We start from the raw sequence: 25,701 nt of genomic DNA, 5'->3' as shown, positions 1-25,701 counted from the left end.
AGTTCCTCTGTCCAGTCTCAACATCAACAGTGAAGAGGCTCCTCCGGGGTGCTGGCCTTCTAGGCAGAGTTCCTCTGTCCAGTCTCAACATCAACAGTGAAGAGGCTCCTCCGGGGTGCTGGCCTTCTAGGCAGAGTTCCTCTGTCCAGTCTCAACATCAACAGTGAAGAGGCTCCTCCGGGTGCTGGCCTTCTAGGCAGAGTTCCTCTGTCCAGTCTCAACATCAACAGTGAAGAGGCTCCTCCGGGGTGCTGGCCTTCTAGGCAGAGTTCCTCTGTCCAGTCTCAACATCAACAGTGAAGAGGCTCCTCTGGGCTGCTGGCCTTCTAGGCAGAGTTCCACTGTCCAGTCTCAACATCAACAGTGAAGAGGCTCCTCCGGGGTGCTGGCCTTCTAGGCAGAGTTCCTCTGTCCAGTCTCAACATCAACAGTGAAGAGGCTCCTCTGGGCTGCTGGCCTTCTAGGCAGAGTTCCTCTGTCCAGTCTCAACATCAACAGTGAAGAGGCTCCTCCGGGGTGCTGGCCTTCTAGGCAGAGTTCCTCTGTCCAGTCTCAACATCAACAGTGAAGAGGCTCCTCTGGGCTGCTGGCCTTCTAGGCAGAGTTCCACTGTCCAGTCTCAACATCAACAGTGAAGAGGCTCCTCCGGGGTGCTGGCCTTCTAGGCAGAGTTCCTCTGTCCAGTCTCAACATCAACAGTGAAGAGGCTCCTCCGGGGTGCTGGCCTTCTAGGCAGAGTTCCTCTGTCCAGTCTCAACATCAACAGTGAAGAGGCTCCTCTGGGCTGCTGGCCTTCTAGGCAGAGTTCCACTGTCCAGTCTCAACATCAACAGTGAAGAGGCTCCTCCGGGGTGCTGGCCTTCTAGGCAGAGTTCCTCTGTCCAGTCTCAACATCAACAGTGAAGAGGCTCCTCTGGGCTGCTGGCCTTCTAGGCAGAGTTCCACTGTCCAGTCTCAACATCAACAGTGAAGAGGCTCCTCCGGGGTGCTGGCCTTCTAGGCAGAGTTCCTCTGTCCAGTCTCAACATCAACAGTGAAGAGGCTCCTCTGGGCTGCTGGCCTAGGCAGAGTTCCACTGTCCAGTCTCAACATCAACAGTGAAGAGGCTCCTCCGGGTGCTGGCCTTCTAGGCAGAGTTCCTCTGTCCAGTCTCAACATCAACAGTGAAGAGGCTCCTCCGGGGTGCTGGCCTTCTAGGCAGAGTTCCTCTGTCCAGTCTCAACATCAACAGTGAAGAGGCTCCTCTGGGCTGCTGGCCTTCTAGGCAGAGTTCCACTGTCCAGTCTCAACATCAACAGTGAAGAGGCTCCTCCGGGGTGCTGGCCTTCTAGGCAGAGTTCCTCTGTCCAGTCTCAACATCAACAGTGAAGAGGCTCCTCTGGGCTGCTGGCCTTCTAGGCAGAGTTCCACTGTCCAGTCTCAACATCAACAGTGAAGAGGCTCCTCCGGGGTGCTGGCCTTCTATGCAGAGTTCCTCTGTCCAGTGTCTGTGTTCTTTTTCCCTCTTTTCTTTTTATTGGACAATCTGAGATATGGCTTTTTCTTTGCAGCTCTGCCTAGAAGGCCAGCATCCCGAAGTCGCCTCTTCACTGTTGAGACTAGTGTTTTGCAGGTACTATTTAATGAAGCCAGTTGAGAACTTGTGAGGCGTCTGTTTCTCAAACTAATATACTTGTCCTCTTTCTCAGTTGTGCCCCGGGGCCTCGCACTCCTTTGTCTATTCTGGTTAGGGCCAGTTTGCACTGTTCTGTGAAGAGAGTAGTATACAGCGTTGTACGAGATCTTCAGTTTCTTGGCAATTTCTTGCATGGAATAGCCTTCATTTCTGAGAACAAGAATCGACTGATGAGTTTCAGAATAAAGTTATTTGTTTCTGACCATTTTGAGCCTGCAATCGAACCCACAAATGCTAACGCTCCAGATACTCAACTAGTCTAAAGAAGGACCGTTTTATTGCTTCTTTATTAAGCACAACAGTTTTCAGCTGTTGCTTTGCTAACATAATTGCGAAAGGGTTTTCTAATGATCAATTGGTCTTTTAAAATGAGAAACTTGGATTAGCTAACACAACATGCCATTGGAACAGAGGAGTGATGGTTGCTGATAATGGTCCTCTGTACTCCTATATAGAAATTCCATTAAAAATCTGCCGTTTCCAACTACAATGGTAATTTACAACATTAACAATGTCGACACTGTATTTCTGATCAATTTTATGTTATTTTAAATGGACCAAAAAATGGCTTTTCTTTCAAAAATAAAATGAATTTCTAAGTGACCCCAAACTTTTGAATGGTAGCGTATGTAGTGGGTCCATTCTGTTCTCCCGCTCTTTCTCATCTACCAATCCATCATATGGGTTTCATCCACTAGGAACTTTTTCCTTGTTATCATGTATAACCAATGTATAACCTATTGTGTGTGTGTTTATGTAATTCTGTGATTGATTAGTTAGTAAATAAATAATTAAGCCAATTTGTATACCGCTGACTCATGATTTATGATGCAAGGGTTTGTGCAGATTTGCGACATTCAGGGATGAGATTGATGAGGTAATAATACATTAATAGTAGACCATAATCGATAAGATATGAAAATATCTGAAGAGTTCATTTGGGAAATAGAGACTCTTATAAAAATTTTACTCTGGTGCCCCGACTTCCTAGTTAATTAAAGTTACATGATTAGTTTCAATCACATAAGGAATAATTACACAATGAATTGATTTGATAATTTAACATTTAATTTAATGTCTTAACATTTAATGACAGCAAATGCTACAACACCCTTAAATTAAATTGAGAGAGAGAGATAAAGGGAAAGTTCTGCTCCTAAGTTGGGAGCAGAATTTGCCACCAGACCAGGTGTCATGTTAAGACTGAGTTCAGATAAAAACATTCCGAGGTACACTGAATTTCTAATGAGACAAAGCCCCGGAGGTCATACAATCTCCACAGAGATCTCTCCTACAGAGTTTATGCTCTCCACAGAGATTCCTCCGACAGAGCTTACGATCTCCACACTCCACCGACAGAGGTTTTACCATCTCCACAGAGACCCCTCCGATAGTTTATTCTCTCCATAGAGATCTCCCCCGACAGAGGTTCTCAAGGTTGGATTCCACAACAGTATGGTACATCTTTGCCCCCTTTAGAGAGGGGAGTCTGTCTCCTTCAGAGCTGGGCTTTCTCCTTCTGTCAACAGATAAGAAGTCTTCCCCCGTATCTCCCCTCAGAGGAGCAGTCAGCCTTGCCCCTCCATGGCCCGTCTTACAAAAACCCTCCCTAACTTCAACCTTATGGTGTCCTCTTAAGGCATCCGCATGCTGCAGTTCAGCTGGCGTATAGCTGAAGTCGGCGTGCTCGCATACTACCTTAAAAGACCATCGCTTGAAGATCTTATTGTCTAAGAAAAGTGAGGAGAGAGGAAACCCCAAATTAATTAGGTCTAAACTACATGACCAAAATTATGTGGACACCTGCTTGTTGAACATCTCATTCCAAAATCATGGGCATTAATATGAAGTTGGTCCCACCCTTTGCTGCTACAATAGCCTCCACAATTCTTGGAAGACTTTCCACTAGATGTTGGAACATTGCTGCAGGGACTTTTTTCCATTAAACCACAAGAGCATTAGTGAGGGGTTGAGGTCAGGGTTCTGTGCAGGCCAGTCAAATTCAGCCACACCGATCTCAACAAATCATTTCTGTATGGACCTCGCTTTGTGCATGGGGGCCTTATCATGCTGAAAACGGAAAAAGCCTTCCCCAAACTGTTGCCACAAAGCTGGAAGCACAGAATCAACAGAGGGAGACAATTTCCCTTCACTGGAACTAAGTGACCTAGCCAAACCATGAAAATCAGCCCCAGACCATTATTCCTCCTCCACCAAACTTTAGAGTTGGCACTATGCATTGGGGCAGGTAGTGTTCTCCTGGCATCCACAAACCCAGATTATTTACACTCCTCCAGCTGATGCTTGCGCATTTTGATCTTAGGCTTGTGTGCGGCTGCTCGGCCATGGAAACCCACTTCATGAAGCACGCAAAGAACAGTTCTTGTGAGGACGTTGATTCCAGAGGCAGTTTGAAACTCGACGATTTTTACACACTACGCACTTCAGCAATCGGTGGTGCCATTCTGTGAGCTTGTGTGGACTACCACTTCTCGGTTGAGCCACTGTTGCTCCTAACCTTCCACTTCATAATAACAGCAATTACAGTTGACTTGGGAAGCTCTAGCAGCGAAGACAAATTGGCTTGCTGGAAAGGTGGCATCCTATGACGGTGCCATGTTGAAAGTCACTGAGCTCTTCAGTAAGGTGCTTCTACTGCCAATGTTTGTCTATGGAGATTGCATGGCTGTGTGCTTGATTTTATACACCTGTCAGCAATGGGTGTGGCTGGAATAGCCGAATCCACTAATTAGAAGTGTCCCCATACTTTTGTATATATAGTGCATAAACAATAGCCTAACTTCTAAATGTGCTTGGCCTTATAAATCATCAATATATACAGTGGTTCCTCCTTTGAAAGTTGCGAGCTTTACACCGCGGGACCCAGCGTTACGGCTTCATTGCTCCAGACCACCGCAAGGAGGAGTTAGAGCACTCAATATGCATTTGGGTCCTAAGGATTTTATATGACCAATCATATCGAGTGGTTCCAATGACGAATTTTGACGTGAGCCACCCGTCCCTGGTGACTTTCTTCAGCAAAGATGGCTGACAAAACATAACGGTGGGAGCTAATTTAAGTAATTATAACGTCATAACAAGTCAAGCAAAAAAATGACAATTGAGAGGAATATGTTAGTTAATGTAGAGACAAACAATTGTGCATCATTTTTTGCCATAAAGTTAATTTACGAAAATCGCTATTTAGCAAAAAAATATATTTCAGTCATATCCAATACCAGGTGTATCAAACTCCCCTCTCCAACTCGAGCTAGGTGTGAACCCCCCCCTCCCCCCTCCCTTCCCAACTTGAGCTAAGTGTGAACCCCCCCTCAACCCCCACCATCTTTCCACATCTATGTATCCATCTTTCCACATCTACCTACACATGGTGAATGTTCTGGGGGGTATTAAATACTTTTTTCTTTACATAGTTGAATGTGCTGACAACAAAATCACACAAAAATTATCAATGGAAATCAAATTTATCAACCCATGGAGGTCTGGATTTGGAGTCACACTCAAAATTAAAGTGGAAAACCATACTACAGGCTGATCCAACTTTGATGTAATGTCCTTAAAACAAGAACAGGGCTCCGGGCAGCCGAGCGGAAATGGAGGAAAACTCGCCTCCCTGCGGACCTGGCATCCTTTCACTCCCTCCTCTCTACATTTTCCTCCTCTGTCTCTGCTGCTAAAGCCACTTTCTACCATTCTAAATTCCAAGCATCTGCCTCTAACCCTAGGAAGCTCTTTGCCACCTTCTCCTCCCTCCTGAATCCTCCTCCCCCCTCCTCCCTCCCTCTCTGCAGATGACTTCGTCAACCATTTTGAAAAGAAGGTCGACGACATCCGATCCTCGTTTGCTAAGTCAAACGACACCGCTGGTTCTGCTCACACTGCCCTACCCTATGCTCTGACCTCTTTCTCCTCTCTCTCCAGATGAAATCTCGCGTCTTGTGACGGCCGGCCGCCCAACAACCTGCCCGCTTGACCCTATCCCCTCCTCTCTTCTCCAGACCATTTCCGGAGACCTTCTCCCTTACCTCACCCCGCTCATCAACTCATCCCTGACCGCTGGCTACGTCCCTTCCGTCTTCAAGAGAGCGAGAGTTGCACCCCTTCTGAAAAAACCTACACTCGATCCCTCCGATGTCAACAACTACAGACCAGTATCCCTTCTCTCTTTTCTCTCCAAAACTCTTGAGCGTGCCGTCCTTGGCCAGCTCTACCGCTATCTCTCTCAGAATGACCTTCTTGATCCAAATCAGTCAGGTTTCAAGACTAGTCATTCAACTGAGACTGCTCTTCTCTGTATCACGGAGGCACTCCGCACTGCTAAAGCTAACTCTCTCTCCTCTGCTCTCATCCTTCTAGACCTATCGGCTGCCTTCGATACTGTGAACCATCAGATCCTCCTCTCCACCCTCTCCGAGTTGGGCATCTCCGGCGCGGCCCACGCTTGGATTGCGTCCTACCTGACAGGTCGCTCCTACCAGGTGGCGTGGCGAGAATCTGTCTCCTCACCACGCGCTCTCACCACTGGTGTCCCCCAGGGCTCTGTTCTAGGCCCTCTCTTATTCTCGCTATACACCAAGTCACTTGGCTCTGTCATAACCTCACATGGTCTCTCCTATCATTGCTATGCAGACGACACACAATTAATCTTCTCCTTTCCCCCTTCTGATGACCAGGTGGCGAATCGCATCTCTGCATGTCTGGCAGACATATCAGTGTGGATGACGGATCACCACCTCAAGCTGAACCTCAGCAAGACGGAGCTCCTCTTCCTCCCGGGGAAGGACTGCCCGTTCCATGATCTCGCCATCACGGTTGACAACTCCATTGTGTCCTCCTCCCAGAGCGCTAAGAACCTTGGCGTGATCCTGGACAACACCCTGTCGTTCTCAACTAACATCAAGGCGGTGTCCCGTTCCTGTAGGTTCATGCTCTACAACATCCGCAGAGTACGACCCTGCCTCACACAGGAAGCGGCGCAGGTCCTAATCCAGGCACTTGTCATCTCCCGTCTTGATTACTGCAACTCGCTGTTGGCTGGGCTCCCTGCCTGTGCCATTAAACCCCTACAACTCATCCAGAACGCCGCAGCCCATCTGGTGTTCAACCTTCCCAAGTTCTCTCACGTCACCCCGCTCCTCCGCTCTCTCCACTGGCTTCCAGTTGAAGCTCGCATCCGCTACAAGACCATGGTGCTTGCCTACGGAGCTGTGAGGGGAACGGCACCTCAGTACCTCCAGGCTCTGATCAGGCCCTACACCCAAACAAGGGCACTGCGTTCATCCACCTCTGGCCTGCTCGCCTCCCTACCACTGAGGAAGTACAGTTCCCGCTCAGCCCAGTCAAAACTGTTCGCTGCTCTGGCCCCCCAATGGTGGAACAAACTCGCTCACGACGCCAGGACAGCGGAGTCAATCAACACCTTCCGGACACACCTGAAACCCCACCTCTTCAAGGAATACCTAGGATAGGGTAAGTAATCCTTCTCACCCCCCCCCCCTAAAAAGATTTAGATGCACTATTGTAAAGTGGCTGTTCCACTGGATGTCATAAGGTGTATGCACCAATTTGTAAGTCGCTCTGGATAAGAGCGTCTGCTAAATGACTTAAATGTAAATGTAATGAAGATTATTGTTGAAATGAATTGCTTGATTGGCGTAGGTTTGCTTGGTTTGCTTTCGCCATAAAGCCTTTTTGAAATCTGACATCTGTGGCTGGATTAGCAAGAAGTTAAGCTTTATTTTGACATATTGCATGTGTATTTTCAAGAATGTTAAATATTTACAATTCTGTAGTTTGAAATTGGCACCCTGCACTTTCACTGGATGTTGGTCAGGTGGGACGGTAGCATCCCATCTAGCCTAGAGAGGTTTTAAGCAAGTACCAGTCAATAGTTTGGACACACTTACTCATTCCAGGTTTTTTCTATATTTTTACATTGTAGAATAATAGTGAAGACATCACAATCGTAGCATGTGTATCCCATCATGCAAATGTTTCCTATTCGCAGGACAATATACTTTTTATAACTCGGCAGATTACAGACTGCCTTTGCCGATCGCTCATCATCTTCATTCATCAGTGAGTCGATGGTTTGAATAGTCTCACTGGAAATTAAATACAAGTTGAAAATGTGCAGCATACAGTGAAGACCAGTCAATTTATTTAAGCATTATTTTTGGCATTATTAGGCCTACATTAAAGTATTGTCGCTTACTGTACCTGTTCATTTTCCTGGGCTTCGAGTTCAGAATAAAACAGGCATCTGATGATAGTGTTTGCGAATAGCACTGTCCCGGACCAAAATCCCCAAGTCTACCAGTAGATTTTCCGTTCCTCCTGAATGCCCTAATCTGCTCACTTAAATTAATAGAGATCCTGGTCATGGTGCTACAGTATAATCAAAGTGAGGACAATCGGCAATCTGCTGTATACTTATAGCCTATTGTAACCTGAAAGTCATGCCTTTCCTCACCCCGCCCAAAACTCCACCCTTAACACAGTTACCATTCAAAAACAAGCTGTTTATCTAAAAAAAAAAAGACATCGCGACCAAAGAGAAAAGACGAAACGTACATCGTTTTCATCAAGCCAGCTTCTTTCTACGGTGCTACCCGTTCCAGTGTTAGGACTGTAATCACCAGAGGACTTGAAAATGAGCCAGAGCTGAGAGGATCACCAAACCTAAAGATATTTTGGTTTCAGAGCATTTTTTATTTTAAAGGCTATATATAGGGGTGAGAATACTTATGTAAATGAGATATATTTCTATATTTCCATTTCAATACATTTGCTAACATTTCTAAAAACATGTTTTCACTTTTTCATTATGGGGTATTGTGTGTAGATGGGTGAGAAACAAAATCAAGTTGGGAAATGCACCGTATTAAATAAAGCCATAACAACATGGAACTCTGCCACCCCAGTTAACTCAAGCTAGCAATAAAACCAGATTAAAAAACACCTTACTGCACAAAAGGGGACTGTGAAGAGAGACATTTTATATGTCTTGTATTGTCATTTTCACTGCATTATGCATTTATACTTATATTTATATTTATACACATATATACTGTGTGTATGTACTGATATGTAGGCTGTGTGTGATGTTTTAAATATATGTATTTCAGTCCTTGACTAATAATGTTCTGTACTAAGTATTATATCATGATTCATGTGGAGCCCAGGAAGAGTCGCTGCTGCTTTTGCAGCAGCTAAAGGGGATCCTAACGCTGTACCAATACCAATGTTTTTGAGTATTTTTTTCTGAACGGCATACTCAGCAAATTGGATGTTGTCTATCACAGTGCCATCCGTTTTGTCACCAAAGCCCCATATACTACCCACCACTGCGACCTGTATTCTCTTGTTGGCTGGCCCTTGCTTCATATTCGTCGCCAAACTCACTGGCTCCAGGTCATCTAGAAGTCTTTGCTAGGTAAAGCCCCACCTTATCTCAGCTCACTGGTCACCATAGCAGCACCCACCCGTAGCACGCGCTCCAGCAGGTATATTTCACTGGTCATCTCCAAAGCCATTCCCTCCAGTTCTCTGCTTGCAATGACTAGAATGAATTGCAAAAATCACTGAAGCTACAGTCTTATATCTCATTCTCTAACTTTAAGCATCAGCCGTCAGAGCAGCTTACAGATCATTGAATCTGTACATAGCCCACCTGTAAATAGCCAACCCAACTACCTCATCCCCATACTGTTATTTCATTATTTTGCTCCTTTGCACCCCAGTATCTCTACTTGCACATTCATCTTCTGCACATCTATCACTCCAGTGTTTAATTGCTAAATTGTAAATATTACGTAACTATGGCCCATTTATTGCCTTACCTCCTTAATCTTACTACATTTGCACACACTGTATAAAGACTTTTCAATTGTGTTATTGACTGTACTTTTGTTTATTCCATGTGTAATTCTGTGTTGTTTGTGTCACACTGCTTTGCTCTATCTTGGCCAGGTCGCAGTTGTAAATGAGAACTTGTTCTCAACTGGCCTACCTGGTTAAATAAAGGTGAAATAAAAAATAAAATGAAAAATAGTGTAAGTACACACGCATTATTCACCATTCAGTTCCTATTGGGCAAAATGTAATCCAAAACTAGGGCCGTCAGAGTTACTAGGGCCGTCAGTGTACTCATTGCACTAATTGTTTTTTAATCGTGATTAATCGCAATGTCGTAAATCATTCAAAATACACAACCTACACAGCGAAAAACAACAATATGTCAAAACAAGTTGACATTGAGAAAGAGTGCTTTATCAAGTTACCTGATTTTGCTTACAGTTACTTTTTACAAAATCAAGACGTCAATATTTTGTAATGCATCTTGTATAACTAATCTTAAAATTACAGCTCAATTAATTCTGAATTTCCTATTAATATCACAGCAAATCCTGTGATTTACTTAATTTTTTTTATTGTTTGAAATCCCGATCCAAAACAAACTGCAAATGCATCAAACTAGATTGTAGTCACAAGCTTGATGTAGTCATTGTGTGCTAGAAAAGCACACACGTTTAGGTAACTAAATACGGCTCAAACTGATTTAGATGGCATTGCACAGTTTAAGCTTTGCATCACAAATGATCCTGGAATGTTTTGCAAAGTGCTGTTGCAATTAAGCAGAATGTTTATGGCCTACATAAATACCGTAGGTAATTGCCACTGCATTATCTTTCCACTCTAATGAGTTGTTATGTGAAAGTGGAGCTTTTTGGAGTTCAACAATAAAGACCATTGAGATTCCTTCTCAGTTACCGTGCCTTCAGAAAGTATTCACACCCATTGACATTCTCTACAATTTTGTTGTGTTTAAAGCTGGATTAAAATGGATTTGTCCTTTTTTCAACGATCTAGACAAAATATTCTGTTTTCAAGCCGATTTCACTTAAAACTGTAACTAGGGCACTCAAGAAAATTCAATGCCGTCTTGGTAAGCAACTCCAGTGTATATTTCACCTTGTGTTTTAGGTTATTGCCCTGCTGAAAGGTGAATTTTCCCCCCAGTGTCTGTTGGAAAGCAGACTGAACCAGGTTTTCCTTAAGGATCCTGCCTGTGATTAGTTCTAAATGGTTTATTTTTATCACTAAAAACTCTCAAGACCTTGCCCATGACAAGCATACCCATAACATGGTGCAGCCATCACCATGCTTGAAAATGTGAAGAGTGGTACTCAGTGATGTGTTTTGTTAGATTTGCTCCAAATATAATGCTTGACATTCAGGTCATAAAGTTCATTTCTTTGCCACATTGTTGCATCTTTACTTTAGTACATTATTGCAAACAGGATGCATGTTTTAGAATATGTGTATTCTGTACAGGCTTCCTTCTTTTCACTCTGTCCATTAGGTTAGTATTCTGAAGTAACTACAATGTTGTTGATCCATCCTCAGTTCTCTCCTATCACAGCCATTAAACTCTGTAATTGTTTTAAAGTCACAATAGGCCTCATGGTGAAATCCCTGAGCGATTTCCTTCCTCTCTGGCGACTGAGTTAGGAAGGACACCTGTATTTTGTATTTTGTAGTGACTGGGTGTATTGATACACCATCCAAAGTGTAATTAATAGGTAACTATTAATTACACAAGGGATATTCAATGTCTGCTTTTTAAAACTGTTTTAGCCATCTACCAATAAATGCCCTTCTTTGCGAGTCATTGGAAAACCTCCCTGGTCTTTGTGGCTGAATCTGTGTTTGGCTGAGGAACCTTACAGATAATTGTATGTGTGAGATACAGAGATGAGGTAGTCATTCAAAAATAATGTTGAACACTGTTACTGCACACAACTTATTATGTGACTTGGAAAGCACATGTTTACCCCTGAACTAATTTAGGGTTGACATAACAAAGGGGTTGGATACTTATTGAATCAAGACATTCCAGCTTTTCATCTTGAAATAATTAGTAAAAATGTCTAAAAATGTAATTCCACTTAGACATTATGGGGTATTGTGTTAAGGCAAAACGAAACGACATTTAATCCATTGTAAATGCAGGCTGTAACATAACAAAATGTGAAAAAAGTCAAGGGGTGTGAATACTTTCTGATTTTACTGTAAATGGATGAGATCCAAAAGTACAGTACCTGTAATACACATCTTTCTCACTGCTGAATTAAATGTCTATCACCAATCTCATCTGAATTACATGAAGTCTGGAGACGTCATCATTATTCAAGTGTCCAATGATTTCAAGTCTGTATGTAGGTAGCAGCCTCTCTGTGTTAGTGACAGCTGTTTAGCAATCTGATGGCCTTGAGATTGAAAAATAGCTTCGGTCTAATTGGTCCCAGCTTTGATGCACCTGTACTGACCTCGCCTTCTGGATGGTAAGTGGGGTGAACAGGCAGTGGCTCGGGTGGTTGTTGATGATCTTTTTGGCCTGCCTGTGACATCGGGTGCTGTAAGTGTCCTGGAGGTAGTTTGCCCCCGGTGACGCGTTGTGCAGACCGTACCAATGTAAGAATGTGAAATGTCAGAATAATAGTAGAGAATTATTTATTTTATATTTGATTTCTTTCACCACATTCCCAGTGGGTCAGACGTTTACATACACTCAATTAGTATTTGGTAGCATTGTCTTTAAATTGTTTAACTTGGGTCAAATGTTTCAGGTAGCCTTCCACAAGCTTCCCACAATAAGTTAGTGTAACTGATTCAGGTTTGTAGGCCTTGCTTGCACAAGCTTTTCCAGTTCGTATAAAAAGAAAGATTAAGATGGGCAAAATAACACAGGACACTGGACAGAGGAATTCTGCCTAGAAGGCCAGCATCCCGGAGTCACCTCTTCACCGTTGACGTTGAGACTGGTGTCAAGGGGTCTGAATACTTCCCGAATGCACTGTATATATATATATATATATTTGATGGCAGAGACTCAAAGAATGGCATGTCTATAGCGTGATGGTTATGAAACTCAGACTTCAAAGGCTATGCCACATTTTGAAAACAGACCCAGACAAAGGGAGTTGAGGCAGAACTCCATCACACTGACTAGATTCCTGTAGAGACTTCCTGTAGAGACAGTTCCTGTAGAGACGGTTAATTTGATACAGTGTGAAGTGGAGCTACGCCACCTCAGGCACTGCCTGCTCTAATATTAAACACTGTATTAAAAAGAGATGAGGGACTACTTTTTCATTTCATTCAAGGCAAGGAACAAGAGCTGTTAGTAGTTGAGTCAGGTAATGCAGTGGACCAGCGGGTAGCTAGGAATTATGGGTGATTAGTCGGTGAGATCCAGTGGGTGGGACTCCGAGGCAGACCTTCTAACACCTCTTCACTGCCTTACTGTGAGGTCAGTCTTCACTGTCTTCTAACCAACCCCCCAGGGCCTAGAAATTACCTCCGTAAGGCAAAGGCAAAACTGGCACAACACAGATAATAACAAATAACCACCTTTGAGTCATTCAAAGGTGAACGCTGAAAGGAAGATGCCAAAGGAGAGAAGAAAAACATAGTCTCTTTTATCTATGAGAAGCAAACGCAGCTGGAATGCAAATGTGGTCCACTGTCAAATTCCTGTCCTAGTCTAAACCCATTCTGATTTCCAAACCTGGCCTGCCTTAGATCTCCCCCATATCTGAACCAAAAGCCAATCGGCTAGAACAAATGCTTTCCACCTGCTGGGTTGGTGTTTGTGTGTGCTGCTAGTCTACGTGCTGTGAGGCAGTGAATACTGGCTGGTATTCTTGCAATGCTATGTGAAGCTGTGTGTATTATTCGTAAAGCTCACTCCACTTAGGGAGCCATGGCTGTGGTGGTGATAACTGGTTAGACGCTGCTACAGAGTAGCCTGGGTACCATTCTGGTGTGTCACCACCGGCCGGCCGCCTGTCTCCAACACAATGAGAATTAACAGGGAGAGGGTTTTGGAGAAAGGAGGAGAAATAGTGGATTCCAACATGCTGGAACACACTGGAAAATGTCTAACCATCTGGAGAGCCAACAGGGATAGCAATGGAAGGCAGGACAGTTTGGAATGTTTTTTTTTGTGTTTTTTTTAACTTTCCTGCCCTGACTAAAAAGACGCGCAGTTCACTGTTCACTGTCAATTACATTATTTCCATTCATACATTATTCAAACGTACTTTACAGATTGACATGCTGCTCGTACAACAGGATAATTGTAGGCAGAATTAGTCAGAAAGCTACAATATATGCCCATTTTTTCTACTCTTTGGAGAACTGTTAACCACAGGTCTGGACTTCATTTAGGCAGTGAGCTTCACTTCTCTCCCAGTTCTCATTAAAATAGCCTACAAGCAAGAGAAACATAAAAGTGCCTTCACTCAGTCCACACAGATGTAGGAGGTATAAGAGCTGGAAAGGGTGGGATAGAGAGGAGATGGAGAAGGTTGGATAGAGAGGAGATGGAGAAGGTTGGATAGAGAGGAGATGGAGAGGGTTGGATAGAGAGGAGATGGAGAGGGTGGGATAGAGAGGGTTGGCTAGAGAGGAGATGGAGAGCGTGGGATAGAGAGGAGATGGAGAGGATATGGAGAGGGTGGGATAGAGAGGAGATGGAGAGGGTGGGATAGAAAGGAGATGGAGAGGGTGGGATAGAGAGGAGATGGAGAGGTTGGGATAGAGAGGAGATGGAGAAGGTGGGATAGAGAGGAGATGGAGAGGGTGGGATAGAGAGGAGATGGAGAAGGTGGGATAGAGAGGAGATGGAGAAGGTGGGATAGAGAGGAGATGGAGAGGTTGGGATAGAGAGGAGATGGAGAGGTTGGGATAGACAGGAGATGGAGAGGTTGGGATAGAGAGGAGATGGAGAGGTTGGGATAGAGAGGGAGATGGAGATGGAGGTTGGGATAGAGAGGAGATGGAGAGGTTGGGATAGAGAGGAGATGGAGAGGTTGGGATAGAGAGGAGATGGAGAGGGTGGGATAGAGAGGAGATGGAGAGGGTGGGATAGAGAGGAGATGGAGAGGGTGGGATAGAGAGGAGATGGAGAGGGTGGGATAGAGAGGAGATGGAGAGGGTGGGATAGAGAGGAGATGGAGAGGGTGGGATAGAGAGGAGATGGAGAGGGTGGGATAGAAAGGAGATGGAGAGGGTGGGATAGAGAGGAGATGGAGAGGGTGGGATAGAGAAGAGATGGAGAGGGTGGGATGGATAGAGGAGATGCAAAGGGTGGGATAGAGAGGGTTGGCTAGAGAGGAGATGGAGAGCGTGGGATAGAGAGGAGATGGAGAGGATATGGAGAGGGTGGGATAGAGAGATGGAGAAGGTGGGATAGAGAGGAGATGGAGAGGTTGGGATAGAGAGGAGATGGAGAGGAGATGGAGAGGGTGGGATAGAGAGGGAGGTGGAGAGGTTGGGATAGAGAGGAGATGGAGAGCGTGGGATAGAGAGGAGATGGAGAGGTTGGGATAGAGAGGAGATGGAGAGGAGATGGAGAGGGTGGGATGGAGAGGAGATGGAGACGTTGGGATAGAGAGGAGATGGAGAGGAGATGGAGAGGGTGGGATAGAGAGGAGATGGAGAGGGTGGGATAGAGAGGAGATGGAGAGCGTGGGATAGAGAGGAGATGGAGAGGTTGGGATAGAGAGGAGATGGAGAGGAGATGGAGAGGGTGGGATAGAGAGGAGATGGAAAGGGTGGGATAGAGAGGAGATGGAGAGCGTGGGATAGAGAGGAGATGGAGAGGTTGGGATAGAGAGGAGATGGAGAGGATATGGAGAGGGTGGGATAGAGAGGAGATGGAGAAGGTGGGATAGAGAGGAGATGGAGAGGGTGGGATAGAGAGGAGATGCAGAGCGTGGGATAGAGAGGAGATGGAGAGCGTGGGATAGAGAGGAGATGGAGAGCGTGGGATAGAGAGGAGATGGAGAGCGTGGGATAGAGAGGAGATGGAGAGCGTGGGATAGAGAGGAGATGGAGAGGTTGGGATAGAGAGGAGATGGAGAAGGTGGGATAGAGAGGAGATGGAGAAGGTGGGATAGAGAGGAGATGGAGAAGGTGGGATAGAGAGGAGATGGAGAGGGTGGGATAGAGAGGAGATGGAGAGGTTGGGATATGGAGGAGATGGAGAGGGTGGGATAGAGAGGAGATGGAGAGGGTGGGATAGAGAGGAGATTGAGAGCGTGGGATAGAGAGGAGATGGAGAGCGTGGGATAGAGAGGAGATGGAGCGTGGGATAGAGAGGAGATGGAGAGGTTGGGATAGAGAGGAGATGGAGAGGTTGGGATAGAGAAGAGATGGAGAGGGTGGGATGGAGAGGAGATGGAAAGGGTGGGATAGAGAGGGTTGGCTAGAGAAGAGATGGAGAGCGTGGGATAGAGAGGAGATGGAGAGGATATGGAGAGGGTGGGATAGAGAGATGGAGAAGGTGGGATAGAGAGGAGATGGAGAGGTTGGGATAGAGAGGAGATGGAGAGGGTGGGATAGAGAGGAGATGGAGAGGGTGGGATAGAGAGGAGATGGAGAGGGTGGGATAGAGAGGAGATGGAGAGGGTGGGATAGAGAGGAGATGGAGAGCGTGGGATAGAGAGGAGATGGAGAGCGTGGGATAGAGAGGAGATGGAGAGCGTGGGATAGAGAGGAGATGGAGAGGGTGGGATAGAGAGGAGATGGAGAGGGTGGGATAGAGAGGAGATGGAGAGGGTGGGATAGAGAGGAGATGGAGAGGGTGGGATAGAGAGGAGATGGAGAGGGTGGGATAGAGAGGAGATGGAGAGGGTGGGATAGAGAGGAGATGGAGAGCGTGGGATGGAGAGGAGATGGAGAGCATGGGATAGAGAGGAGATGGAGAGGATATGGAGAGGGTGGGATAGAGAGATGGAGAAGGTGGGATAGAGAGGAGATGGAGAGGTTGGGATAGAGAGGAGATGGAGAGGTTGGGATAGAGAGGAGATGGAGAGGATATGGAGAGGGTGGGATAGAGAGATGGAGAAGGTGGGATAGAGAGGAGATGGAGAGGTTGGGATAGAGAGGAGATGGAGAGGTTGGGATTGAGAGGAGATGGAGAGGAGATGGAGAGGGTGGGATAGAGAGGAGATGGAGAGGGTGGGATAGAGAGGAGATGGAGAGGGTGGGATAGAGAGGAGATGGAGAGGATATGGAGAGGGTGGGATAGAGAGATGGAGAAGGTGGGATAGAGAGGAGATGGAGAGGTTGGGATAGAGAGGAGATGGAGAGGAGATGGAGAGGGTGGGATAGAGAGGAGATGGAGAGGTTGGGATAGAGAGGAGATGGAGAGGATATGGAGAGGGTGGGATAGAGAGGAGATTGAGAAGGTGGGATAGAGAGGAGATGGAGAGGGTGGGATAGAGAGGAGATGGAGAAGGTGGGATAGAGAGGAGATGGAGAAGGTGGGATAGAGAGGAGATGGAGAGGTTGGGATAGAGAGGAGATGGAGAAGGTGGGATAGAGAGGAGATGGAGAAGGTGGGATAGAGAGGAGATGGAGAAGGTGGGATAGAGAGGAGATGGAGAGGGTGGGATAGAGAGGAGATGGAGAGCGTGGGATAGAGAGGAGATGGAGAGCATGGGATAGAGAGGAGATGGAGAGCGTGGGATAGAGAGGAGATGGAGAGCGTGGGATAGAGAGGAGATGGAGAGGTTGGGATAGAGAGGAGATGGAGAGGGTGGGATAGAGAAGAGATGGAGAGGGTGGGATAGAGAGGAGATGGTGAGGGTGGGATAGAGAGGAGATGGTGAGGGGATGGAGAGGGTGGGATGGAGAGGAGATGGAGAGGGTGGGATAGAGAGGAGATGGAGAGCGTGGGATAGAGAGGAGATGGAGAGCGTGGGATAGAGAGGAGATGGAGAGGATATGGAGAGGGTGGGATAGAGAGGAGATGGAGAGGGTTGGCTAGAGAGGAGATGGAGAGCGTGGGATAGAGAGGAGATGGAGAGGATATGGAGAGGGTGGGATAGAGAGATGGAGAAGGTGGGATAGAGAGGAGATGGAGAGGTTGGGATAGAGAGGAGATGGAGAGGAGATGGAGAGGAGATGGAGAGGGGGATAGAGAGGAGATGGATAGCTTGGGATAGAGAGGAGATGGAGAGGATATGGAGAGGGTGGGATAGAGAGGAGATTGAGAAGGTGGGATAGAGAGGAGATGGAGAGGGTGGGATAGAGAGGAGATGGAGAAGGTGGGATAGAGAGGAGATGGAGAGGGTGGGATAGAGAGGAGATGGAGAGGTTGGGATAGAGAGGAGATGGAGAGGGTGGGATAGAGAGGAGATGCAGAGCGTGGGATAGAGAGGAGATGCAGAGCGTGGGATAGAGAGGAGATGGAGAGCGTGGGATAGAGAGGAGATGGAGAGCGTGGGATAGAGAGGAGATGGAGAGCGTGGGATAGAGAGGAGATGGAGAGCGTGGGATAGAGAGGAGATGGAGAGGTTGGGATAGAGAGGAGATGGAGAGGGTGGGATAGAGAAGAGATGGAGAGGGTGGGATAGAGAGGAGATGGTGAGGGTGGGATAGAGAGGAGATGGTGAGGGTGGGATAGAGAGGGTGGGATGGAGAGGAGATGGAGAGGGTGGGATAGAGAGGAGATGGAGAGGGTTGGGATAGAGAGGAGATGGAGAGGATATGGAGAGGGTGGGATAGAGAGGAGATGGAGAAGGTGGGATAGAGAGGAGATGGAGAAGGTGGGATAGAGAGGAGATGGAGAAGGTGGGATAGAGAGGAGATGGAGAGGGTGGGATAGAGAGGAGATGGAGAGGTTGGGATAGAGAGGAGATGGAGAGGTTGGGATAGAGAGGAGATGGAGAGGGTGGGATAGAGAGGAGATGGAGAGGGTGGGATATAGAGGAGATGGAGAGGGTGGGATAGAGAGGAGATGGAGAGGAGATGGATAGGGTGGGATAGAGAGGAGATGGAGAGGATGGGATAGAGAGGAGATGGAGAGGTTGGGATAGAGAGGAGATGGAGAGGATATGGAGAGGGTGGGATAGAGAGGAGATGGAGAGGGTGGGATAGAGAGGAGATGGAGAGGGTGGGATAGAGAGGAGATGGATAGGGTGGGATAGAGATGAGATGGAGAGGGTGGGATAGAGAGGAGATGGAGAGGTTGGGATAGAGAGGAGATGGAGAGGATATGGAGAGGGTGGGATAGAGAGGAGATGGAGAGGGTGGGATAGAGATGAGATGGAGAGCGTGGGATAGAGAGGAGATGGAGAGCATGGGATAGAGAGGAGATGGAGAGGTTGGGATAGAGAGGAGATGGAGAGGGTGGGATAGAGAGGAGATGGAGAGGGTGGGATAGAGAGAGGAGATGGAGAGGGTGGGATAGAGAGGAGATGGTGAGGAGATGGAGAGGGTGGGATAGAGAGGAGATGGAGAGGAGATGGAGAGGGTGGGATAGAGAGGAGATGGAGAGGAGATGGTGAGGAGATGGTGAGGGTGGGATAGAGAGGAGATGGTGAGGAGATGGAGAGGAGATGGAGAGGGTGGGATAGAGAGGAGATGGAGAGGGTGGGATAGAGAGGAGATGGAGAGGGTGGGATAGAGAGGAGATGGAGGGTGGGAGATGGAGAGGGTGGGATAGAGAGGAGATGGTGAGGGTGGGATAGAGAGGAGATGGAGAGGAGATGGAGAGGGTGGGATAGAGAGGAGATGGTGAGGGTGGGATAGAGAGGAGATGGTGAGGAGATGGAGAGGAGATGGAGAGGGTGGGATAGAGAGGAGATGGAGAGGAGATGGAGAGGGTGGGATAGAGAGGAGATGGTGAGGGTGGGATAGAGAGGAGATGGTGAGGAGATGGAGAGGAGATGGAGAGGGTGGGATAGAGAGGAGATGGAGAGGGTGGGATAGAGAGGAGATGGTGAGGAGATGGAGAGGAGATGGAGAGGGTGGGATAGAGAGGAGATGGAGAGGAGATGGAGAGGGTGGGATAGAGAGGAGATGGTGAGGAGATGGAGAGGAGATGGTGAGGAGATGGAGAGGAGATGGAGAGGAGATGGAGAGGAGATGGAGAGGAGATGGTGAGGAGATGGAGAGGAGATGGAGAGGAGATGGAGAGGAGATGGAGAGGAGATGGAGAGGAGATGGAGAGGATGGGATAGAGAGGAGATGGTGAGGAGATGGAGAGGGTGGGATAGAGAGGAGATGGTGAGGGTGGGATAGAGAGGAGATGGAGAGGAGATGGAGAGGAGATGGAGAGGAGATGGAGAGGGTGGGATGGAGAAGTTCAGGAGGACCTGAACATGCTTTCCCACCAGCTTGTGAAACTGGTCTTGAATATATTCTACAGTATGAAGTAATGATACGCTTCAGTGGTCCAAAGAGAATAAGCACAACTTTGAAAGGCTATCAGACATACGCAGCTGCATACTAAGTTACCAATGTTGTTTACTGTGTTGTCTATTGAGATGACATCGTCAAGTGAGATCCAAACAAATGCAAACAAGACATAGCAACATGGCATTGGTCAATGGACCAGGTAAAGATCAAACATTCAACCTCTGACTGCTTCCTTGTTAAATGAAAATATGTCAAAGGAGGATCTTATATTGCAGTGAACGCGCTAAACTCCCTATGATATGTGAGTGTGTAAACTCCAGACCACCATGTGACTAATGATCTGTGTGATGTAGCAAAGAGACCTGCCAGCCCTCAGCCGCTCTCGATTAACACTGCCTGACAAACGATCAGTGTGTTGACACGCGAAGAAGCTTATGAAACAGTGTGGTTCTAAAAGCATGCACAATTACATTCTAGGTCCGTTTTACAGGATGACTATAGGCATATCTTTGGGGCAGAGAAGAAAATAACACTTTTGTAAAGAAGAATCTAGGCCTCCTGTCTATAGGCTGCTGAACATCCATCATGCAGCTTATTACTGTACATGTCTGGTCCCGTGTGGCTCAGTTGGTAGAGCATGGCACTTGAAATACCAGGGTTGTGGGTTTGATTCCCACGGGGAACCAATGCGAATGACAATGTATGCACTCACTACTGTAAGTCGCTCTGGATAAGAGTGTCTGCTAAATGACTCACTACTGTAAGTTGCTCTGGATAAGAGTGTCTGCTAAATGACTCACTACTGTAAGTCTCTCTGGATAAGAGTGTCTGCTAAATGACTCACTACTGTAAGTCGCTCTGGATAAGAGCGTCTGCTAAATGACTCACTACTGTAAGTCGCTCTGGATAAGAGCGTCTGCTAAATGACTCACTACTGTAAGTCGCTCTGGATAAGAGCGTCTGCTAAATGACTCACTACTGTAAGTCGCTCTGGATAAGAGCGTCTGCTAAATGACTCACTACTGTAAGTCTCTCTGGATAAGAGTGTCTGCTAAATGACTCACTACTGTAAGTCGCTCTCGATAAGAGCATCTGATCAATAACTAACATGTAAACGTAATGTCTCTGTAGCTTCTTCAGCTGAAAAAGTCGAAATAAACATGCAAGGGAAGTTGGAGTTGACCAGTGAGTACAGTACCTGTTATGGATTGGTCCTCTGAAGCTCGGGTCAAAGTTGCGTGGCTCACCTGTAAGGGAAGCAGATCATAGAGTGGTTACCATTCATAAACCAAGAGTCTGTTACCTCTTTAACATGCAACACAACGGTGTCTCGGAGAACTACTCGGCTTAGAAACAGGGAAGTCTATAATATTGCTAAGACCATTTACATGTACAGTGAACAAGTACAAGTAATTGCCACTTTTCTGATTTACTCTATTTTTGTATATTTTTGATTCTTCAACCAAAATGTAATATTAGATAAAGGGAACCTGAATTTACAAATACACATTTTTTTATACTTGTTTATTTGATGAACAAAGTTATGCAACATCCAATTCCCCATTGTTTAAAAAGTTATTGCTCCCTGTGAGCGTACCAAGTAATTAGGCGTCACTCTAAAGCGGGAAGGTGGAATAAACGAGTCAGGAGTAGGTTTTTCTGATTGAACACGGTTCTCTATTGAGGGTATTTTGTCAACCAAAACATTCTAACATAATCAATGAAAAATCTTCCAAGGAAAAACACATCTTCTTCTCCAGATGAAACAAGAACACAATAGGATAATCTTTAAACTACAACAAACATAAATCACGGGTTTGTCACCATCTTCGTGGTTCTTTCAGCACAGCCTCTCTCTCTCGGTGGCCATCTTCCAGAGATAGTTTTCCCCCTTCTCTGCTGGTTCCATTCTCTCTTTTATAGGGGAAGGAGAGTATCCCATTAGTACCGTCAGCTGTGCTTAATTGACTCTGGTTACCTTGTCTCCCATGCTTTGTTGGGCTACTATCCATGAGCCCAGCCTGCCCTCTAGTGGTCCTTCCACATACCTTCCCCCCCAGGACCGAACCGGAGGATCGGGCGCCAGACGCACCGTCTTGGTCGCGTCGGGACAGCGCGTCTGCATTCCCGTTCCTCGATCCGGCCCTGTGGATGACATGGAAAGAGAACGGTTGTAAAGACAAAAACCATCTGGCTATTCTGTTGTTATTGTTTCTCTTACCAGCCATCCACGTGAGGGGCGCATGGTCAGTAACTAATGCAAACCTCCGACCCAGTAGGTAGTACCGGAGATAATCGAGGGCCCACTTGATGGCTAAGGCCTCTTTCTCTACGGTCGCATACCTCTGTTCCCGATCGCTGAGTTTCCTACTAATGAAGAGAATCGGCTTCTCTGCTTCACCTTCACCCTGAGCTAGTACGGCCCCGAGCCCTGTATCCGAGGCGTCGACCTGCACAATGAACTCTTGTGAGAAGTCCGGAGCCTGTAGAACGGGATCGGAACACAGGCCATCTTTTAACAATTGAAAGGCCTCTTCCGTCTCGTCTTTCCACTCTACCTGGTTTGGCAGGTTTTTCCTGATGAGGTTTGTGAGGGGTTGGCAATGGTTGCATATCCCGGGATAAAACGGCGATAATATCCTGTTATCCCTAAGAAGGCCCGAACGTCTCGCTTGGTCCGGGGTCGAGGCCAGTCACGAATTGCCCTGGTCTTCTCTGCCTGCGGGCGTATTTTCCCATTCCCCACGGTATACCCCAGGTATTCCGCTTCGGACAGGCCCAGGCAGCATTTATTTGGATTGGCTGTCAACCCTGTGGCTTCCAAACTCACGAGCACCGCCCGTAATCGCAGGAGGTGACTATCCCAGTCCTCGCTGTGGATGACCACATCGTCTATGTACGCCGCTGCATACTCTTGATGGGGCCGTAGAATGGCATCCATGAGGCGTTGGAAGGTTGCAGCAGCTCCGTGCAGTCCGAAGGGCATCCTCACATACTGGAAAAGCCCCTCTGGGGTGGCGAAGGCAGTCTTTGGGCGATCCTCCGGAGCCACCGGCACTTGCCAATATCCCTTCGTCAAATCCAGGGTAGTGATGAACTTGGCCTTTCCTAAGCGCTCCAAGAGTTCATCCACGCGGGGCATGGGGTACGCATCGAATGTAGAGATGGCATTCACGCCCCTAAAGTCGTTGCAGAGTCTCATACTACCATCGGCTTTGGGGACCAGGACTATGGGACTGGACCACTCGCTCGTCGAGGGCTCGATCACGCCCATCCTCAACATCTCCCTCACCTCTTTCTTAGCGATGACTCGGCGAGCCTCAGGAATCCTGTAAGGGCGGATATGCACTTTCTTGCCGGGTTCAGTGTGGATATGGTGGAACAGGACATCTGTTTGTCCTGGGAATGGAGAGAATATTCGACCAAAGTTCATAATCAGCTTGTCTAGCTGTCTTGACTGCTCCGGTAGGAGAGTTTGGCCACGGCGCACCTGTGGTAGAGCCTCTTTTTTTCTTTGCCCTCCAGGGCCATCAAAGCCACCTCCTCCTCTCGTCCATGGTACGTCTTCAGCAGGTTTATGTGATAGAGTTGGACCTTCTTCCTCCTGTCAGGTTGCTTGATGAGGTAATTGACCGGTGAGACCCTTTTCATTACCTCGTAGGGCCCCTCCACTGCGCCAGCAAGCGATGTTCGGCCGTGGGCACAAGCACCATCACTTTCTCTCCCACGGTGAACTCACGGGGGTCGCAGATTTATCATAGGCCCGACCTTGGGTCCTTTGGGCCTTCTCCATATGCTCCTTGACTATGGGCCACACTGCTGACAGGCGGTCTCTCATCAGGGTAACGTGTTCTATTGTAGATCGAAAGGGGCATGGTTGGGTCTCCCAGGTCTCCTTGGCTAAGTCGAGGATTCCTCGACAGGGTCTGCCATAGAGCAATTCAAACGGAGAGAATCCAGTGGATGCCTGGGGTACTTCTCGCAGGGCAAACATTAAGTGTGGGAGAAGCATGTCCCAGTTTTTCCCGTCTCGGGACACCACTCTTCTCAACATGCTTTTAATTGTTTTGTTCAAGCGTTCACACAACCCATCTGTTTGAGGGTGGAATATGCTTGTACGTATCTGTTGAACCTGATATAACCGACACAAGTCCTTCATCAACCGGGACATGAACGGGGTTCCTTGATCGGTTAAGATAGTCTTGGGAAGGCCCACACGAGAGAACATCAGGAATAACTCCTTGGCAATTCCCTTTGACGACATGTTACGTAGGGGTATGGCCTCCGGGAACTTGGTAGCATAATCTATAACCACTAGGATGTACTCGTGTCCTCTGGCGGATTTTGGGAGGGGTCCTACGAGGTCCATAGCTATGCGTTCAAAGGAGTCTCTATGATGGGGAGAGGAATCAAAGGGTTACGTAGGTGTGGCCGTGGGGCTGTACGTTGACATTGATCACACGTCTTACAATACCTGGCCACATCTCGGGTGACACGGGGCCAATAGAATCTCTGCATGATTCTGTCAATCGTCTTGTCTCGTGCCAGGTGTCCTCCTAGGACGTGGGAATGGGCTAACTGTAGAACTGTATCCCTGTATGGTCTAGGCACCATTAGTAATTCCTGGTTTTCCCCCCTTCGTCGTACGACCCAGTATAAGAGACCCCGCCTGATTGCATAGTAAGGAAGAGGGGGCTCACCTGATCCGTCGACGTTCCTTCCGTCGATCACCTTCACCTTCCTCATGGCCTCCCTTAGGTCTGGGTCTCTATGCTGCGAGGTGCCGAACTGTCCCTTTAATTCCTGGGGCAGGTCAACCTCAGTAGAGGGATGTGGAGGTTGTTCCACATCCCCATCAGGGGAGACCGAGGAGAATCCCTTCCAGGTTCCCTCCTCGGATGGAGCTTCAAATATATCCCTTAGTGCCTGGTTGCTCCTTCCTTCCTGCGTTGTGTATAACCCTTCACAGGTGTCTTCGTCAGTGGTTTCCTGGAATATCTGTCGTAAACGTTGGGTCGCTATTTCTTCCTCTGCTGTAGAGGACGAGGACGCGGCTACGTCTCCTTGTAGTACTACTACCTCGGGCTTGGAGATTCTCTTCTTTCCTGTCCCCCTTCTTCCCGTGCATAACGTCATCTGCCGAAGCTCCTTATATAGGGGACAGTCTCTCCCGATCAATAATGGCACCTTCAGCTGGGGCACTTTCCCTGCCCTGACTGTACACCTTCCTTTTGGAGTGAGAATAGGCAGATTCACAGTGGGGTAATAGTGGGTGTCTCCATGGATACAGGATACGGCTACTTTGTCTGGTAGCAGTGTGGCGGAGGTCACCATCCGCTCCTCTACTAACGTAACCATACTTCCCGAGTCGAGAATAGCTACCACATCTTGTCCTTCAACTCGCACCGGAATCTCTGAGGCTGGGGCTATCTCTGCTAACCAACAGTGTTGATCCTGCCCCCTCAAAACGGGATGTGTGGGGGTAGGCAGTGACGACTCCGTGACCATGGGCTCATCCTTGCTAGGACATTGTGGGGCATAATGGTTGGGAGACTGACACTTAAAACACCGACCCGGCTGTGTGGTGGCTGACTTCTCCCACCTCCGGGGGGCTTGGGCGTTTCGGTGGCGGGCGCGCCGGGGTGAGTCGTGGTACGGGATTGGAAGACTCCTTCCGTTCCTCCTTGTCACTTTTTAACAACTCCCCTGTAGACCGATATGTTTCCACCGCCTGGGCTATGTCGTCGGCTGACAACGGGTTGGCTTGCCCCACAACCCTTTTTAAGTCA

General features: G+C 47.4%; 1 protein-coding gene across 9 annotated transcripts in view; it reads right to left on the bottom strand.

Moving 5' to 3' along the window:
• Nucleotides 1-25,701, bottom strand: part of LOC118371897 (choline transporter-like protein 5-B) — a 100,519-nt gene that overhangs the window by 53,146 nt on the left and 21,672 nt on the right. For all 9 annotated transcript variants that reach the window (XR_008075646.1, XR_008075647.1, XR_008075648.1 and 6 more), the window contains exon 2: nucleotides 21,111-21,159. Coding sequence is in view for 2 of the 9 variants with exons in the window: in XM_052475293.1 (XP_052331253.1) it covers nucleotides 21,111-21,159 (49 nt within the window). In the remaining 7 variants the exon portion in view is untranslated. The remainder of the gene's footprint in view (nucleotides 1-21,110; nucleotides 21,160-25,701) is intronic.

The sequence above is a fragment of the Oncorhynchus keta genome, chromosome 22 (genome assembly GCF_023373465.1).
Source record: "Oncorhynchus keta strain PuntledgeMale-10-30-2019 chromosome 22, Oket_V2, whole genome shotgun sequence".
Classification (NCBI taxonomy): domain Eukaryota; kingdom Metazoa; phylum Chordata; class Actinopteri; order Salmoniformes; family Salmonidae; genus Oncorhynchus; species Oncorhynchus keta.
Note: the sequence above shows the minus strand (reverse complement) of the source record. Positions and strands in the feature narration are given on the sequence as shown.